Raw genomic sequence first — 19,710 nt, forward strand, 5'->3', positions numbered from 1 at the left:
TGACCTCTGTCAACCTCAGAACCTGTCTAAATTTACAAGTAATCTCAGAACTTGGCCATGGAACTCTGGAAGAAAGTCTCCTAGTCCAAGGAATCCATGAGGACAGCCAGGGACGTGTGGCCGTGTATCTGTGGGATGTACTGGAACAACATTGGCAGCAGCTCTGTATCTCTGTAAAGAATCCATTGTCTAGAATGACTTGATGCCATCATAGTGTCCCTTCAGGGTCTTCTAATGAGCCTTTCTGGTGACGTTCCGGAGGTAGTTATAGTGTTTTGACAAGAGATCTACTGAAATGAACATTTCCAAAAGCCAACAAAATGAAACATTTGGCTAAATACTGATTACCGAACATGTTTTTTTGCAGGTTTTCATTTATTTTGTCTTTTTTTTTTTACCACTGAGTAATTTAAATAGCCTAAATTGGTAAACTTTTTAATATTTCAACAGACAATTCAACAAAGCACAATGCATTTACCTTGGAAGTGCAATTTTAATCATGAATTTATCTAAGCAGTGCTTTTCCAGTCATTAATGTACTTCAGCATTGCTATTTTAATTATAAATATACTTCAGTAGTTCTATTTTAATCATGAGTTTAAATAAGCAGTGCTTTTCCAGTCATAAATGTACTTCAGTATTGCTCTTTTAAACATAAATGTACCTCAGTAGTGCTATTTTAATCATGAGTTTAAATAAACAGTGCTTTTCCAGTCATACATGTACTTCATTATTGCTCTTTTAAACATAAATGTACCTCAGTAGTGCTATTTTAATCATGAGTTTACTTAAGCAGTGCTTTTCCAGTCATAAATGTACTTCAGCGTTGCTTTTTTAATCATAAATGTACCTCAGTAGTGCCATTTTAATCATGAATTTTCTTAAGCAGTGCTTTTTCAATTATAAGTGTATAGTTTATCAGTTCTTTTGTACTGAGAAATTTACTTCGGTATTGCTTATTCATGAATTTACTGAAGCAGTGCTCTTCCGGTCATACATTTGCTTCATCAGTGCTTTTTGATCATAAATGTACCTCAGTAGTGCTATTTTAATGATAAATGTCCTTCATTAAAGGAAACACTGACATATGACTTCAAATATACAAGGCACTGTTATGTATAAATAATTAGGTGTTTCATTAATTTGTGCGACAGCTAAAAGTGTTTTGTTTTGCCTTTTTGAGCATAATATCTTTTGGTTGCCAAATATCCAGTGCATACAGTTCAGGTTTGACGCTCTTTTGATTTGGTTTTAAATATTGAATACAAAAATGAAAGAACCTCCTTCCTTCACAATAACCTTCCCATACCAAGCCTTTGCATCAGGTCTGCTGTCTTCATTTCAGAAGTTGATGCTAAACTTCTGTATTTTCTTTAGGAGGGAGAGACAAGAGAGGCGGTCCCATCCTCACCTTCCCGGCCCGCAGCAACCACGACCGAATAAAGCAAGAGGACCTGCGCAGACTGGTCACCTACCTCTCCACCGTGCCCAGGTTGCCAAAATTACCCACCAGTTTACATTCACTTTTGAAAAGAGTTAAAATTAAACTGTCAAGTGTGCTCTGAATGCTACAGGAGACTAAGGCGCCGATCACCATTTTAAATCCCAGATCATTCTGCTTGCCTCAGCAGCTGGAGTCCGAGAGAGTACAAAGTTAAAATAGCAATCCACCAAAGTCAGAGCACCCCTGGCTCTTAAAAGGAATGACGAGGAAAACGCTGATTGGTTGATTAATTAAAATAATTAGTATGTGCCCTTTATGAGTTTTGAGTCACGCAAGGCATACTTTTTGCGACTTCAAAGTGCACCTATTCATTCTCTGTTACCTGAAACCAGCTCATTGTTTCTGAAGCAACAGTCATTTTGTATGATTTTTGAATGGGCTATAATTTGGGACATGCCTGCTAGAATGATTGTGCACAGTTCTATAAACAACCTGTTTAATTGAAATTGATAATTATGGACCTCCAGGGGTGAAAATAACATACACTGTGGGATAAAGCCCCTTTAAAAACTCATCTCATCATCAGTAGACCAGAAATCTACCATGAATTGTTTCAAGTGTTCCCTAGTCCAGCACACCTGATCCAACTCAGTTAATCATGTAATTAATTAGCTGATATATTGAATCAAGTGTGTTGGACAGGGATTGCTCAGGATTGGGATTGAGAATTATTCATTATCGCCATTCGTTTGATCCACCTGTCAGTCTGCCATGTTTTACCCCAAGCTTTGTGAACTGCCTCCCTATACAGTGTGAAGTAGCAGGTGCTTGGGTGGGAAGATGTGAAGCAGAAAAAAATGAAAATGAAAAAAAGGAATATTCTGTTGAAGATGTGAAGATATATTATAATGCACACAGTCCAGCAGCTCTTTCCTCATACTGTGCTTTTGCAAACATGTAGAATAATCATAATAAACAGTACCAATCAAACGTTTGGACACACCTCCTCTCATTCAGTGTATTTTCTTTCTTTGTATGATTTTGTAACACTGTAAATTTAATATTAAAAAGTACTATACAGGAACACATGCAGAATTATTTTGCAAAAAGAAAGTGTTAAACAAACCAAATTATGTTTGTCAGATTGCAGCAGGGAGAGGATACATGGACGGGACGCAATTGCAAGTATTATGTATATATATATAATATATGTAAATTTAATGAAACAGGAATGAATCAAAGAAATAACACAAAAACAGGATGAATAAACAAACAGGATAAACTAACAAAAACAAGAAATAATGTGAGGCAAGGATATTGAAAACACAGGGGCTTACATACATATGTAGGGAAAAGGAAACGGGCAACACCTGGGGACAGGTAATGAGGGGGAGGAGCTACAAATAAACACAGGTGGGAGCACTGAAGGCATAGGCGGAGACAAAGAGAACAAGGAGGGCCATGTGCTTAGGGAAGGTAAATAAACAGGAAAAAGGAAAAACACAGAGACAGACAAGAGAGAACAAGACGCTGAACAAGACGAGAACGTGACACTATTGTATACTTTAGATTCTTCTAAGTACCACATTTAGCTTTGAGGACAGCTCTGCACTCTCTTGGTATTTTAATCTCAGTGTCTTCATGAGGGAGAGTCACCTGGAATAGTTTCCTCAGCATCTTGAAGGAGTTTCTGGAGGTGCTGAACAATAGTTGCTGCTTTTCCTTCACGCTGTAAAGCTCCAGCTTATCTCAAATTACATTGTCTGTTGAGTTTAGATCAGGGGATTGTGAAGGGCAATTTTATTTGTTTAGTATATAAATCCATATGTGTCTCTTTAATTGTTTTGATGTCTTTAATATTAATCTACAATGTAGAAAATGAATTAAATAAAGAAATGAACGAGGCATTAATAACTTAAAAAGTGCACAAGAATCTTGTTAAAATACACTGTTTACATCCTATAATGCGATCTTCAGCTCCAAGCGCCACCATTACTCCTGGTGCTGGCTGCTACGCTATATACTCAGACTCCGCTAAGCGTAGCAGCCAACGCCAGGAGCAATGGTGGCGCTCGGAGCTGAAGCTCGCGTTATAGGATGTAAAAAAGTCTATTTTAGTTCTCCTTTAATATACTGGTGCACCTTTCTTTCAATAAACATTTACATATGTTGGCTACGCAGAGCTTTGTCGATTCTCTCACTCCCTCTTTCCTTCTCTCTCTTATACACTCTCTCTATTTCTCTCTCTCTCTGCAGTGAGGATGTCAGTAAACGTGGCTTCACCGTCATCATTGATATGCGAGGCTCTAAGTGGGACCTGATCAAGCCGCTGCTGAAGACCCTGCAAGAGGCGTTCCCCGCTGAGATCTGCGTGGCCCTGATCATCAAACCAGACAACTTCTGGCAGAAGCAGAAGACCAACTTTGGCAGTGCCAAATTCACGTTTGAGGTAAATGAATTGTAATTCATTGCTTAGCCGAAGAAAAAAAAAGTCGCCTCCAAAAGAAGGACACAAACTCTAATATTTCGTTGGCATACATTCACTGTGGCACTGTTTTAATAAGCTTCTGCAATGTCAGAAGATTTATTTCAATTCAGTGTTGCATTAATTTTTCACCAAGATCTTGCAGCATTGATGATGGTAGAGTCTGACCGCTGCTCAAAGACTTCTCCATCCAGCACATCCCAAAGACTCTCAATGAGGTTAAGGTCTGGACTCTGTGGTGAACAATCCATGTGTAAAAATGATGATCTCATGCTCCCTGAATCACTCTTTCACAATTCCAGGCACATGAATCCTGACATTGTCATCTTGGAATATGTCCGTGTCATCAGGAAAGAAAAAATCTATTGATGGAATAACCTGGTCTATATTCAGTATATTCAGGTAGTCAGCTGACCTCATTCTTTCAGCACATACTGTTGCTGAACCTAGACCTGCAGACCAACTGCAGCATCAACCCCCACATCATTTACTTAGTTAAATCCAAGTGCAGACTTTTGGCCAGGCAGTGAATAAAAGACAAAAAATAGCTCGTCAAGGCATGGACTCTGAAGGTGATATGTGTGATATCTGGCATCAGCACAACATTAGCAATAGATCCTTTAAGTCCTGTACGTAGGTTGTTAGGTGGGACCTCCAGGTCGGGGCTTGCACTTTTGCAGTGCTGCTGCTGCAATTAAAATATAGTTTGTTTAGATAGTAATTGGCCTTTAGATTGTACATCAATAGTTTCTGGATTTAAAAATGAAATAAAACTTATTTTTTATCAATGTAGCCTTTTTTGCATTTTTTTCCATCTTACATATTTTCGCATGAAGGCTACATTAATGCAAAATATGCATTAGGTTTTTTTTGGTGCATGATGCATTCTAGCAGTTTCTATTCTAGGCCAGTGTGAAAGGCTACTTTGATTAATATGGGAGCTATGGGGGCGTATTGCATGCAGCATGGTTGGGTGCATCACAAGGCATGGGTACAACATCTGTTGTGAAATGGGCTTTACACCTAATATTTTTCATGTTTTCAACACATCAGCTTAAAAAAACGAATGGTCACTTGCTTTCTCATGATAGTACTGGTCAAAAGTTTGGACACTTTTCCTTCAGTGTTTTCAGTCTTTATTTCTGTATTACATTAATTTTCTACATTGTAGATTACTATCAAAGACCTGAAAACAATTAAGGGACATATATATATATATATATATATATATATATACAGTGATGTCAGTAACGCGTTACTTAATAACGCGTTACTCTAATCTAACCCTTTTTTTCAGTAACGAGTAATCTAACGCGTTACTATTTCCAATCCAGTAATCAGATTAAAGTTACTTATTAAAGTCACTGTGCGTTACTCTCTCTCTCACACACGCACACACACACACACACACACACACCGCTCCCTTACCCATTCCCCCTCCGCTCTTCCCCAATCACACGCGTCTCGCTTTCTCCCCTGTCTCTCTCTCTCTCGCGCTCGGCGTGTCTTTAGTTTCCGCCCGTTTTCGTTTTTCGGGCTCCCTATCTCTTTATAAAGGCGTTTTTTTTGCGGCCGCATCCCAATTCACTAGCCGGGGCAACGGTCTGATTGGCAGAGGAGAGCATTTAAAGATTTTACACCACACCTGATTGGAAGTTCACTGTGGCGCAGAGCTCACATACCGTAAAGACAAGAAAAGTTCCAGTGCTTTAAATGAACACTGTCAGAATTAAATCCTTCTCAGTAGTTTACTGGTTTGGGTCCGTAATGGACAACGTCTGGGTCCAGACCCGGACCGCAGTCTGCAAATATGTGATCCCTGGTCTAGACCATATACACGGTTCTGTTTTATAAAACCACTCCTTGCTGCCCTGCAGAGAACAACAGGTTCAATGTTCAGTTTTACAGTGTTAAATATATCAGGTCATTTTATATATTTTTTATAAAAACAAGTATTAATGTTTAGTAAAATCAAGAAAGACCATATTTTATTTTTTATAAAAAAATATTTATGTTAAGTTAATTGTTTTATTTTTCTAAAAAAAAAACTTATTTTTTTAGGAAATAGTTCAACTTAATAGAGATAAATTGTTGCTGTTAAAAATGCATTTTCCAATAAAGGGAGTATTGGCAAAACTGGTTATAATGTTTATGTTAAGGCGGCGGGAGGTGGTGTCTGCAGCTGCTGAAAGTAACTAATAAAGTAACTTGTAAAGTAACTTAGTTACTTTTAAAATCAAGTAATCCATAAAGTAACTAAGTTACTTTTTAAAGGAGTAATCAGTAATCGGATTACTTTTTCAAAGTAACTATACCATCACTGTGTATATATATATATATATATATATATCTACACTGTTTGGCCTTCCACAATCCCCTGACCTAAACCTGATCAACTGAGATGGTGATTTGAGGTGATTTGGGATGAGCTGTTTTACAGCGTGAAGAAAAAGCAGCAACTATTGTTTAGCACCTCTGGAAACTCCTTCAAGATGCTGGGAAAATTATTCCAGGTGACTCTACTTAATGAAGACACTGAGATTAAAATACCAAGAGTGTGCAGATCTGTCCTCAAAACTAAATGTGGTACTTAGAAGAATCTAAAATCTAAAATATATTTTGGATTATTTAACACTTTTTGCCTTAGTATTAAACACTTAGCCTTCAGTATTAAATTTACAATGTAAAAAAAAAGGAAACACATTGAATGAAAAGAGGTGTGTCCAAACTTTTGACTGGTACTGTATATACGGAACATTTTATTTTTATCGTTATCACGATATGTGTTTTCATGTTAGATACATTGAAAGAGCTGAGATATTGTGTAAAAAAAACATCACAGGCTCTTGGTAGAATGAGGTAGAGGTCCACAGTAAACCCAAACACCAAACTACTCCTTATCCTGGAGAAAAATGAGTGCAGCCAAACCAAGTGCTAAGGAACTTTTGAGGATGTTAAACTAATTTATGATCTTAATTTATTGCATTTTACATTTTTTTGTCCATATTGTGCAGCAGTATTATTAACTTTGCCTGTCCGTGGTTTTAATGTTATGGCTGGTCAGCATATATTTACTAAGTAAAGCTACAATTGAGTAAATTTAAACCTTTTAATTCAATTTTAATTAAAGTTCAAATTTCTTTTGTTCACCTCAGACCAGTATGGTTTCAGTGGAGGGCCTAACCAAGCTGGTGGATCCGTCCCAGCTGACGGCCGACTTGGAAGGTACTCTGGAGTACGACCACGTGGAGTGGACGGAGCTGCGGGTTTCCCTGGAGGAGTTTACTGGCGGCGCGCTGCACCTCCTGTCCCGCCTGGAGGAACTGCAGGAGACACTGTCCCGTCAGGAGATGGCCATCGACTCTGAGGAGGCCCGCAGGCTGCTGGAGGAGCACGCCCGGCTCAGAAAGACCATCACCAAGGCCCCGGTGGACGAGCTGGACCACGAGGGCCAGAGGTTGCTACAGAAGATCAGAGACGGGGGTGACGGGAGACTGTCTGGGGGGCCGGACTTCCAGAGCTTGGTACCCAGAGTTGCCGCCTTGCTGGACAAGCTGCAGGCCACCCGACAGCACCTGCTGCAAGCCTGGCACAACCGAAAGCAGCAGCTGGACCAGTGCTTTCAGCTACGCCTCTACGAACAAGATGCAGAGAAGGTGAGGAAATGATTAAAATAAAAGTTTGATAAAAAAAAAAAGAATTTACACCATTTTCCACACCATTTTTTTGAACTAGAGCTATATTGACCTCAAAAAGGACAACAAAGTAGTAAGTTTGCTTTGTTAGGAAACAAAACGTCAAACCAAGTGGCATTTATACTAAACAGATCATTCCAGAGCTGTTATTCTCTTTTTGGCAAAGTATTCTTTCAGAAGGCATCTGGTGTGTTTCAGATCTTTATCATTTGAGCAATTTCTGTAGGTTTGTATCCAAAATGTCTTTGTGCACTTCTGAGTTCATGATTCCAGCAAAGGATTCAAGCTCACAATTTGTCTCAACCCACTGGTGTAGGTAAGATACACACTGGTTTACTGCAGCGTTTCTCAACTGTGGCTATGGAGGCCCAGTGCCTTGCACATTTTAGTGCTTTCCCTGCTTATTGAAACAATTGCAATCTCTTTTTAGAGTTGCATGGGTTTGTTAAAGCTGGGAATCCCCTAAAATGTGCAAGGCAGTGTGTGTCCAGGATCATGATTGAAAAACACTTATTGTATTTAGGTTTTACATATGTGCTTTACACATGTCTTAGTACATTTCTTAGTACATTTTCCTTACCTTTAGTAAAACATTAGCTTTACTACACCGCTAATGCAGTCTGGTTGGATGTCTGTGCTTTACAAAAGACTTAGTGCAGCCATGTTGGACCTCTGAGCTTTTCAGAACTCTTAAAGAAGTCAGCTTTGACCTCTGTGTTTTACAAAACTCATAATGAAGTCTGGTTGGACCTCAGTGCTTTACAGAACTCTTAATGAAGTCTGGTTGGACCTCAGTGCTTTACAGAACTCTTAATGAAGTCTGGTTGGACCTCAGTGCTTTACAGAACTCTTTTTGAAGTCTACTAGGACCTCTGAGCTTTACAGAACTCTTAATGAAGTCTGGTTGGACCTTTGTGCTTTACAGAACTTTTTTGTGGTCTGGTTGGACCTGTGTGCTTTAAAAAAGACCCAGTGCGGTTTGGTTGGATCTCAGTGCTTTACAAAACTCTTAATGAAGTATGGTTGGACCTCAATGCTTTACAGAACTCTTAATGAAGTATGGTTGGACCTCTGAGCTTTACATAACTTTTAATGATTGAACCTCAGTGCTTTACAGAACTCTTCATGAAGTCTGGTTGGACCTGTGTGCTTTAAAAAAGACCCAGTGCAGTGTGGTTGGACCTCAGTGCTTTACAAAACTCATAATGAAGTCTGGTTGGACCTCAGTGCTTTACAGAACTCTTAATGAAGTCTGGTTGGACCTCAGTGCTTTACAGAACTCTTATTGAAGTCTGGTTGGACCTTTGTGCTTTACAGAACTTTTTTGTGGTCTGGTTGGACCTGTGTGCTTTAAAAAAGACCCAGTGCGGTTTGGTTGGACCTCAGTGCTTTACAAAACTCTTAATGAAGTATGGTTGGACCTCAATGCTTTACAGAACTCTTAATGAAGTATGGTTGGACCTCTGAGCTTTACATAACTTTTAATGATTGGACCTCAGTGCTTTACAAAACTCTTAATGATGTATGGTTGGACCTCAGTGCTTTACAAAACTCTAAATGAAGTATGGTTTGACCTCTAGTTTCAAACTATCTAGTTTGACCTCTGTGTTACATGGAAGCCCAGTATGGTCTGGTTGGACCTTTTTGCTTTACTGATTCCCTAATGCAGTCTGGTTGGACCTCTGTGCTTTACAGAACCTTAGTGCAGTTTTGTTGGACCTATATGCTTTTTAGTGCAGGTAGGTTTGAATTATTTTCTGGCTTTTTCCCCCACAAAGATCCAACCATCATTTTGATGGGGTACTAAAAATGTTTTTTTTCTGAAACAGGTATAATTTCTTCATTTTATGCATTTTATAAAGTAACCTAAAAAACATGCATCACCAAAGCTACCAACCATTAGCCACATTGCTTAGGTACAAGACACCAAACATGTCCCGGCTGATCGAATGAGGTTGAAACTGTGAACATTTTGTTGGGGAGCTATTGCATTTAGATAATGTGTGCCTGAAGTAATGATGCATAATATAATATGAACTGCACAGGACAGTAATTGCATGAATATAAAATCAGAAGGTAAATAGGAAGTGATAATTGTGTAGGGAAACAGTGAAGTTTAGTTAAGGCGTGAGTTCAGAATGATGAAACAGTGAGGTAATGAAGCGAGGAATGCTGGGATACGTTTGCAGTTCAGTAATGATGATGTTCTCACTTTGCTCTCCTACGAGGGTGGCTGTGTGAGGGAGCCGGCGTGCCGTTTAAGCCCAGACCGAGTCGGAGTCTCACACTCCACAGCCCTGCTGGCACCGTCCATCTGTGCTTCCATATCGCCAGAACTCCACTGACAGGCGGCCTGAGAGGGAGAGAGAGAGACAGACTGAAAGAAGGAGAGAGAGAGGAGTGTGTGAAGGAGTCTGAAAAAGAACAGAGAGAGATGAAAGGAGAGGAAATTGACAGAGATGGAGATGGAAAGAGGAACGGATTGATAATTGAATAGAGATGCAGCGAAATAAGCACTTCATTCAATGATGAAAAAGTGGCAAAATGATAGAAAACCTGTGAAAAATATGTGTTAGATATTTGACCCTCAGTTAAATATTTTATTTTGTTTGGTTTCCGTTTCAGACAAACATTTTTATTCTGTTGCATCTCTACAGGAAGCTGAAGAAAGTTAAAAAAGTAGGAGACGGGTAGAGTGAGGGAAGAGAAGGGTGTAGAAAGAGGTCTAAAAAATAAAAGGAGATGGAGTTAAAAATAATATTAAAATAAACATCAATAGTGGGGAACATTTTCAATTCTTAGATGCATCACAATTCGGACGTGGATGATTCCGACTCAACTGGAGCTAATATGTTATGCTAACATGTTGCTATGCATTTTGTGTAACAGGCATGCATTTTGATCTCCTAGTATGCTTGTCCGATTCCATTTTCTAAAGTACGCATAGCATATTTCCCTCATGCTATCTCAAATTTGTCTGTGTGAGTATGTGATTAGTGTGCTCATGCAGGCGCACTGTTCATGTTTAGCCTGATTGATAATCCAGAAAGCTATCTACGGAGCCACCTGCTACTTCCATCCACTTCATTTTCCTCCAAACTGGACAACGAAACTGAAACACCTGGTTTTAGACTACGAAAATTGATCGTCCCCACATACAGTTCAGGTGGAAACAGGAGAGTTGAGGTTCACATTGAATTCTGCCGTGATTTGGGCAGCTGTGGTTTTATGTTTTTTGGATACAATCCGGGTTAGCATCCAAACAGCACCAACAATTTGTCCTCTTTTGAACTCTGGTATGTCACCCATAATGTTGTGTGCATTGCAATATTTTGAGCAAAACTGTGCTCTTACTCTGCTAATTGAGCCTTCACACTCTGCTCTTACTGGTGCAATGTGCAATTAATGAAGATTGGCCACCAGGCTGCTCAAATTTAGCCATGAAACCTCCCACACTAAAATGATTTCAGGTGTTTCAGTTTCATTGTCCAACCCCTGTATTTCCTCTTTCTAATGCAGGTTAGAATATGCAGCTACACGTCTAGTGTATTTCCTGCATTAAAACTCCCAGTTAAACTCAGTAACTCACAACATTATAATATTCTAATTTAAAAAGCACCAAAATTGCCACAAATATTATAATACAGTAAAAAAACTAATAATGGTTTTTTCTTTGCATAATAATTTATTCATAAGGAGATTAAACTCAAATCAGTTACAACATTAAAACCATATTGTGGCTGAAGCTTGCCTAACCATTACCCTAACAACATTAATCCTACATTTCTGTATTAATAATTAATGATTCACTGAAATACCTATGCTTTTTTCAAGCAAATAGAAATAGTGTCAAAGAGCCTCCATATCGGTGCATAGATAATCAACTCACCTCATCTCTCCTAGTGTGAAGTTGGTCTGCACAAGCATCTGTTAGCTGATGTATCAGAGCTGGGGATCTGGCACTTTCCTCCGAGCACCAGCCAGTGGCTACCCAGTGATGCTGCATCAGCAACAGCTGGAAAGAGGCGGAGTCTGAATTCAGACGTATCGGAAGGGGCGTGTTATTATTCACTCTCCTACTGTTGGATCCATTGCTAGTGATAGGGAGAGGAATAATGAGTGAAAAGGGTAAATGGCCTTCCAAAATTGGTGAGAATTAAAAAAGAAAGACATTTGAAGAAATTGCATTGTATCCGTACATTATAGTCTATAGGAAGCTAGGGAAAGATGGGAAGAGAGAGAGAGAAAAAGATAATAAGAGAGAGAGAGAGAGAAAGAGTGGGAGAGAGAGAGTGGGAGTGAGTTGTAAGGTTTATATTCAGACAACAGGGAAGTAAATTATTTCTTGCCGTGCATCCTCTGTTGAACAAATACGTCCGCTCTCTAGTAAATATTTATGCAGGAACCTGTGTTCTGATTGCTTCGCCTGGTGATCTATGGGCTGTGAGGGTCGTTAATCACTATATGTTCATGACTGCTCATAACAGGAAGCACTTTAGACTCAGCTAACTGTGTGTGCTGTCTTTTTCTCTCTCTGTATCTCTCTCTCTCTCTATCTCTCTCTCTGTAACTCTCTCTCTCTCTGTATCTCTCTCTCTCTCTATCTCTCTCTCTGTAACTCTCTCTCTCTGTATCTCTCTCTCTCTGTATCTCTCTCTCTCTGTATCTCTCTCTGTAACTCTCTCTCTCTCTCTGTATCTCTCTCTCTCTGTAACTCTCTCTCTCTCTCTGTATCTCTCTCTCTCTGTATCTCTCTCTCTCTGTAACTCTCTCTCTCTCTCTGTATCTCTCTCTCTCGCTTTCTCTCTCTTTCTGTATCTCTCTCTCTCTCTCTGTATCTTTCTCTCTGTAACTCTCTCTCTCTCTGTATCTCTCTTTATGTAACTCTCTCTCTCTCTCTCTCTCTCTCTCTCTCTCTCTCTCTCTCTCTCTCTCTGTAGATGTTTGAGTGGATAGGGCACAATAAAGAACTGTTCCTGCAGACTCACACAGAGATCGGAGTGAGCTACCAACACGCCACTGACCTGCAGACGCAGCATGACCACTTCGCCATGAACTCCATGGTAGGCTCTGAGTCTCTGAGTAAATACTGTAAGGTATATGGAGAATGGAAACCTGTCTAATTTGTTTTCCTTTCTTTTATATTTAAAGCACATGTAAAAGGGGCGTGTGGAGTCTTCTTTTACTACAAACCTTTATTTTACAAACCTTTACTAGTAGAGCTTAGCTAGATAGATCATCTGATGCGTTTCAGCTGGTCAGGTTAGATTATTTGGTAACATATTTATGAAGCCTGTATTTATATTTATATTTATGTCAATATAAATGAATTTGTAACTCATTACAACATAGTAATAATGCTTTGTAAGGATGATTATAAACTCCTTATAACACAAGCATTACAAACTGTACAACTTGATTTAGGGTGTATTAGTGTTATGTTTCATAAAGTTCCAAAAAATATGCCTTGTGCAGTTTGAAACACACCAAAGGCACATACTAATTCTTTTCATTATACATGTGTTTTGAGCTTAAACTGAAATAAACCAATCAGTGTGTCACGTGCCCTTCCCTTTAAAAGCCAGTTGCACTCTGACTTTGTCAAATTGATATTTTAACAGTGCTGCACTTCTGCACTTCTCAGCAGAAGAAACTGACCTGCAAGCAGGTTTTAATGGTAACAGCAATGTTATCTGTAAGCAATGTATCTGTTTATTGTTGATAGTATGGGGAAAACGGTTGTATGGGTTGTAATCAATCAGTGGCGCACCTGTGTTTTCCGCTGCCAACATAGCAATATGCCAGAAATGTACCTAAACACACCTTATGCCCACCGATGTAGATATATTCAAAAGCATCTTTGCTATTTAAACAGTGCAGGCCCAATGAAAATCGCGAGGATTTTACGAGGTGTAAAATAGGGTCCAATGACTCTATTTGGTGGCATTGAGGACATAATTCTGCATAGTTATATAATGAAAGTACTAATTAGCTAAAAACACAAGAATGGTGTTCTTAGGCACCACAATCATTATATCAGAAAGTCCAAATTAATTCAGAAAGTTAAATTACAAAAATGATAGACAATAAATGAACAACTTATTGAAAGCAGGCGTTAATGACATTTAAAATATCCATAATATTTTTTCATTGTGTATACGTAACATAAGTCTTTATCATTTATAATTGTGTGAAAACCGTTGGGGCCCTATGTTACAACCTGCTCATCACAATGCTCATTGATATTTTACACCCTGCAAACAGTCTATTTTCACGCCTGCACTTGATAAAATAGCAACAAAGATTATGAATATATCTACGCTGATGGGTGTCGTGGTCTGGAAGTGAGGTGTGTTCAGGTAAAATTCTGGCGTATTGTTATCTCAGCAATGGAAAACAAAGGTTCGCTACTGACTGATTAAAACCCTGACAACAGTCAACCATCAGACATTCATTTCTTTCTTGGCAACACAGGTTAGCCACATGTTCAAACCCAACTTTACCTCAACAGTAAACAGGATACAAAATAATATATCATTGCTGTTCTTGTAAATGACCTGCAGGTCTGTTTTCTCTGCTGAAAAGCACAAAAGCGCTGCACTGTTAAAATACCATTCCGTCAAAATCAGAGCACACCTGGCTCTTAAAGGGATGGCAGATGACACGCTCGTTGGTTTATTGGAATGATTGGAATAACAATAGCCCATATCTGATTTTAGAATCATTATTATAGGTGTGACTTTAAGCACTGCATGTTTAGTGTAGACTGAATTGTGTCCTGTATGTTGATGAGATCATGAGAAGCTGAATATTTATGTGTCCCTGTTTTAGAACGCTTATGTAAACATCACACGGATCGTGTCAGTGGCGACTCGGCTCTGTGAGGCGGGACACTACGCGGCGGATCAGATACAGCAGGTCTCGGCACAGCTGGATCAGGACTGGAAAAGCTTCGCCTCGGCTCTGGAGGAGCGCAGCGCTATTCTAGCCATGTCTTCAGTCTTTCACCAGAAAGCTGAGCAGGTCAGAGAATGCTTTTCCTTTTTCGATCTTTATTTGTATTGTTTTGTGCTTATTTTAACTGATGCCCTGCAAAAGATCCATTGGCAACAACTAGGCAATATGTATATATATATATATATATATATATATATATATATATGTGTGTGTGTGTGTGTGTGTAAATTAAGATGTATATGCCTATATTACACAGTCATAGAAAAGTTTACATTTTCTCTCTGTCAAAAAAACGAGAAGTACTGTTATATTTTGTATTTTTAACATATTGTGCCTGGAGCTGGATGATATTTTATTGTATTGACAATAAGCGTAACGAGGATATCCTCAGTATTTAAAGAACAGCAACCTGACCCAACTGTACATTTCATTACAGAGTGTAAAAATCATGTTTAATTGGATGATGTGCAGCAAACATTTGATTAGAATCACTGTAATATGCATGAAAGAGCATTTAAATAACAGAATAGCATAAACTGCCACTGCAGATGCTTTTTGTTTGTGTGATGAATAGTTTAAAAAATGCCTTCAAATAAAGTGATATATTATTTTGACCATATCACCCAGCTATCACCCTATTACTGTGTGATTATGTACAGTCTGTGTGGTGGCTTTCAAACTGTTCATATCGTTATTGGAATTGTATCGTATGGACAGAAAGTAAGAAATACAGCTCTGGAAAATAATGAGAGAGCACTTAAAAATCATAAGTTTCTTTGATTTTATCAAATTAAAAACCTCTGGAATTTGGCCAAGAGTAAGATGGATGATCACAAGCCATCAAACCAAACTGAACTGCTTGAATTTTTGCAACAGGGGTGGCATAAATTTACCCAAAAGCAGTGTGTAAGAATGGTGGAGGAGAACATGCCAAGATGATGCATGAAAACTATGATTAAAAACCAGGGTTATTCCATCAAATATTGATTTTCTTAACTCTTAAAACTTTATGAATATGAACTTGTTTTCTTTGAATTGTTTGAGGTCTGAAAGCTCTGCCTCTTTTTTGTTATGTCAGCTATTTCTCATTTTCTGCAAATAAATGCTTTAAATGACAATATTTTTTATTTGGAATTTATGGAATAAAACAACAATTGTTTATTTGTTTTTTTTAACATGTACCTAAAAAGTCAGAGAAACTGATTCAGAAACTGAAGTGTTCTCTTTTTTTCCAGAGCTGTGTATTGTGATTTACATTTTTATCATATTGTCCAGCACTAATTGTGACAATGATGTGCTTCCATTATGCTTTGTGATATGTTTGGTATTAAAGGTGCCATTAAGGGTAATTTTATTTTTATTTTTTATATTTTTTTAATTTTTTACAGTGTACCTCACATTGTGAACTGGTTGAAATGTTTAATGGTAAATTCAGCGTGTCTGTATAAATACACTCCTGCTCTATGTGACAGTATTAAAGTAACCACAGCAGTTTTGGTCTACTTTTTCACTCCGCTGGTCTAATAACCTCTGCCATGGCTAAATGTGCTAACTTGGCATATTTGGCTCAAATGATTTATGTTCCCAATTTGTATGAGCTCCTGAACTGCTGTCCGGTTGTGTTTTCCTTTAGTTCTCTTTAATGAGAACAAAGCTGTCAAAAAGTGCCCCCTAACAGGAACTGTACACACACTTTTTATACCAGTGATAATCATAAATATTTTAGGTTAAGCTCTGCTAATTCTGTTCCCCTGGTCAGGATCAGTTTCTGAACTGCATCTTCCTGTAGTCCCAGAGGGTTCATTTTATGAGGAATTTGGCCCAGTTCCACTTCCATTAGTACTGCTGATCTCAGATTAGATGCCATGTGTCAGACACAACCCCAGATCTAGATCGTCCCAAAAAATGATTTTTGTATTTTATTAATATTAGCCTGTTTTACAGTCCACTGCTCTATAATGCCCAGCATGCACTGCAACATAATAACCAGATTCTACCATATCAGTCATATATTTAAACACATTAGCTGCATTTCAGTGGCAGGCTTACTAGGGATGTAAGAAAATATTGATAATGCATTGATTTCTAAAATTTTCGATTAAAAAAAGCAATATATATTGATTGTATCCTCATTTATCATCAACATATTGTATTATCATGTTCTTGCCAATAGAAAACCCTGAGACCAACCAATATAAACAACTAGCTAGCAACAAAAATGACCAAAAGACAAGTGGACATGAAGCCAGTTACAAAAAACATGATTTTTTGCATGATAGGGTCCGCTCCAAAAGTATTGGAACAGTGAAGCCAATCATAGACCAAAAACGTTTGGTTTAACATATGAATATAAGAGGAAAGATGAACATTTCAGCTTCTATTTCCAGGTATTTACATCTGGATCAGATACACAGTTTACACTAAAGCACCTTTTTTTAAACCCACTTTTTTCTTGGGAGCAATTTAGTTGCAAATCCTTTGCCCCATTTGTGACCTTTTGACATCACTAAACTTTTACATTCTTCTTTTGTGATGCTTTTCTATCACTGCAGCCTCTTTCAGTTGGTGTTTTTTTTTTTTTAACATGCCTTGTCCTGTATACTGACTACAGGTGTAGGTGATACAAAACCCTTATTCTGTGCAGTAAAATAACTTATTTACCCTCTAAAATTTAAGGGCTTTAAAATCTCCCACAGTACACTTGGAGAAGCTGCCTGTTTTCTCTCTACTCCACTTAATAATTCCAGATCAGTAACAGGAATTATCCAAAATTCTGTTTTAAAATAAACGTAAAAACTAGACAAACATATTGAAACTCCTGTATTCAGGATTTGTATTGATTTCAAAATGAAGTTCAGGAAAGGGCTAATTTTATGATTGTACTTATTATATTTTGACAGTTGCAGGTTTACTTGACTATTTCTCTATACTTTCTATTACAATTACAATTATAATTTTCAGTAATGTTCCTTATCAAACATTAAATCTTTTTATGTACTGCTTGAATAGAAATCCTGCCAGGCAGACAATTGACAAAAATCCTGGCCTGTTAAGGGGTTAAGTCTCTTTTTCAAGCAGGTAAACTATAAGCTCTATAGGGTTTAAAGCCAGTCCAAAACCTTCCATTTCTTGCTCCCGATGAAAACTTTTGTAGTTTGTCATTATCTCGCTGTTGATGAAGGATCTCCCAATCGGTTTGGTTGCATCCTCTTTCTTTAAATTAACAGACAAAATGTTTCTGTTGACTTATGAGTTCATTGTACATCAGTGGAGGTTATTGAGCCCATCCTAGAAGAGATCATGCAATCCCACTGGTGAGTGTGTCTGTTTGGGATCACGAAAACAATAATTTATTTCTCTTTTGGATGTTGTTGCTGATGTCACTAAGAGTTTAAGGGTCTTTCTTTACAGCACTCACAATGTTTCGGCCATCCACTGCTGTGTTCTTCTAGGTCTACCTGTTACTTAGTACACCAGTGACGACTTTCTTCTACAGGACATTCTAATACAACACAGACACAGCAATACACACCTGACAGGCAAATGTTTTATTCATTTTGCTCACAAGAAAAATATGTGGGTTCAGACATCTGTGTATCAGATTCAGATACGCTGAGGCAAAAAGTATTGTATTGTATGTTCATGAATTGTGCAATAAGTCGATAATGTAATTATTGTGACAGACCTAGTGGACATTAAACATTTATATTCAATTCTCAGGGTCTCAACAGCTCAGAAATTGATCTCAAGAATGAATAAATTTGCAGCAAAGAAAAGGTGCTAAAGTGTTAAAGTAATGTTTTAAGGCTTATTTCAAGTGCGTATAGTTTGTTTGCTATTGCATTTTTTTGCCATAAAAAATGGCCTTTTTGGTTAATATAGCAAAACGTCATGTAAAAATTACTACTTTATGAAGATTCTAAAAGGGTTAGCCTGCAACCTTACAAAAACAGTTTTCTAGGAATGTTCTAAAAACATGTGAAATACGGTAATAATGTTTTTTCTTCACAACGTTATTAGAATGTTTCTCCTACATACAGTACAGACCATGTGTTTTCTTTATCTTCATGACTATTTACATAGTAGATTTTCACTGAAGGCAACAAAACTATAAATGAACACATGTGGAGTTTTATGTACTTAAAAAAAAAAAAGGTAAAATAACTAAAAAAATTATTCAAAAAAATTATTCAAAATAGCCACCCTTTTCTCTGATTACTGCTTTGCACACTCTTGGCATCATTCTCTCAATGAGCTTCAAGAGGTGAAGAGTCACCTGAAATGGTTTTCCAACAGTCTTGAAGGAGTTTCCAGAGGTGTTTAGCACTTGTTGCCCCTTTGTCTTCACTCTGTGGTCCAGCTCACCCCAAACCATCTCGACTGGGTTCAGGTCCGGTCACTGTGGAGGCCAGCTCATTTTTTGTTAAGTACATAAAACTCCACATGTGTTCATTCATAGTTTCGATGCCTTCAGTGCGAATCTACAATGTAAATAGTCAGAAAAATGGGATGGTGTGTCCAAACTTTTGGCCTGTACTGTAACATTATGTTCTAAGAACATTAACTATATTAACTGGGATATAGTGTAGCACACATTTGGTTTGCTTAGCTTGATGTTTATATTTTCTTCTTGTTTGTTGTTCCTTAACCGTTGAACAGTTCCTGTCAGGAGTGGAGGGCTGGACGAAGTCCTGCAGTGAGGGTGGGCTGCCCACGGCCATGCAGGAGCTGGAGCTAGCCATCCACAGCCACCAGAATCTCTATGAGCAGGTGACCACAGCTTACACTGAGGTAAGAACAGCGCTTAACTCTTTAAATTCATATGAATGAATGCCATGTGAGCTGATTGATTGTGAAAAAAGAAAAGTGTGCCGGTGATCTGGTATAACGCTGCTCTAGTCCGGAGGAGGAGTGCAGAGAGGTTGATAGTATTTTAGCTCTTACTAATAAATATTCATACATGCAAACATATTGCCTCTGATTGGCTGATTGACCAGCACTGCGAGGAAGCGAGACGGACAACAGTTAAAAACGTTTTAAGACTAATAACAGTCTTTGCAATGTCATATGTTACTTTACAACATGTGTAATGCCCTGCTAAGTGCAGTTCAGCCACTAACCTAGTCTAA

At 38.2% G+C, this 19,710-nt stretch overlaps 1 protein-coding gene across 1 annotated transcript in view; it reads left to right on the forward strand.

Moving 5' to 3' along the window:
• kalrnb (kalirin RhoGEF kinase b) overlaps positions 1-19,710 on the forward strand; it is a 176,322-nt gene that overhangs the window by 33,680 nt on the left and 122,932 nt on the right. Inside the window, exons 3-8 of the mRNA XM_022673454.2 lie at positions 1,378-1,492; positions 3,701-3,893; positions 7,085-7,585; positions 12,565-12,687; positions 14,456-14,647; positions 19,241-19,372. Of these exons, the coding sequence (XP_022529175.2) occupies positions 1,378-1,492; positions 3,701-3,893; positions 7,085-7,585; positions 12,565-12,687; positions 14,456-14,647; positions 19,241-19,372 (1,256 nt within the window). The remainder of the gene's footprint in view (positions 1-1,377; positions 1,493-3,700; positions 3,894-7,084; positions 7,586-12,564; positions 12,688-14,455; positions 14,648-19,240; positions 19,373-19,710) is intronic.

This window comes from Astyanax mexicanus, chromosome 5 (assembly GCF_023375975.1).
Source record: "Astyanax mexicanus isolate ESR-SI-001 chromosome 5, AstMex3_surface, whole genome shotgun sequence".
NCBI lineage: Eukaryota > Metazoa > Chordata > Actinopteri > Characiformes > Acestrorhamphidae > Astyanax > Astyanax mexicanus.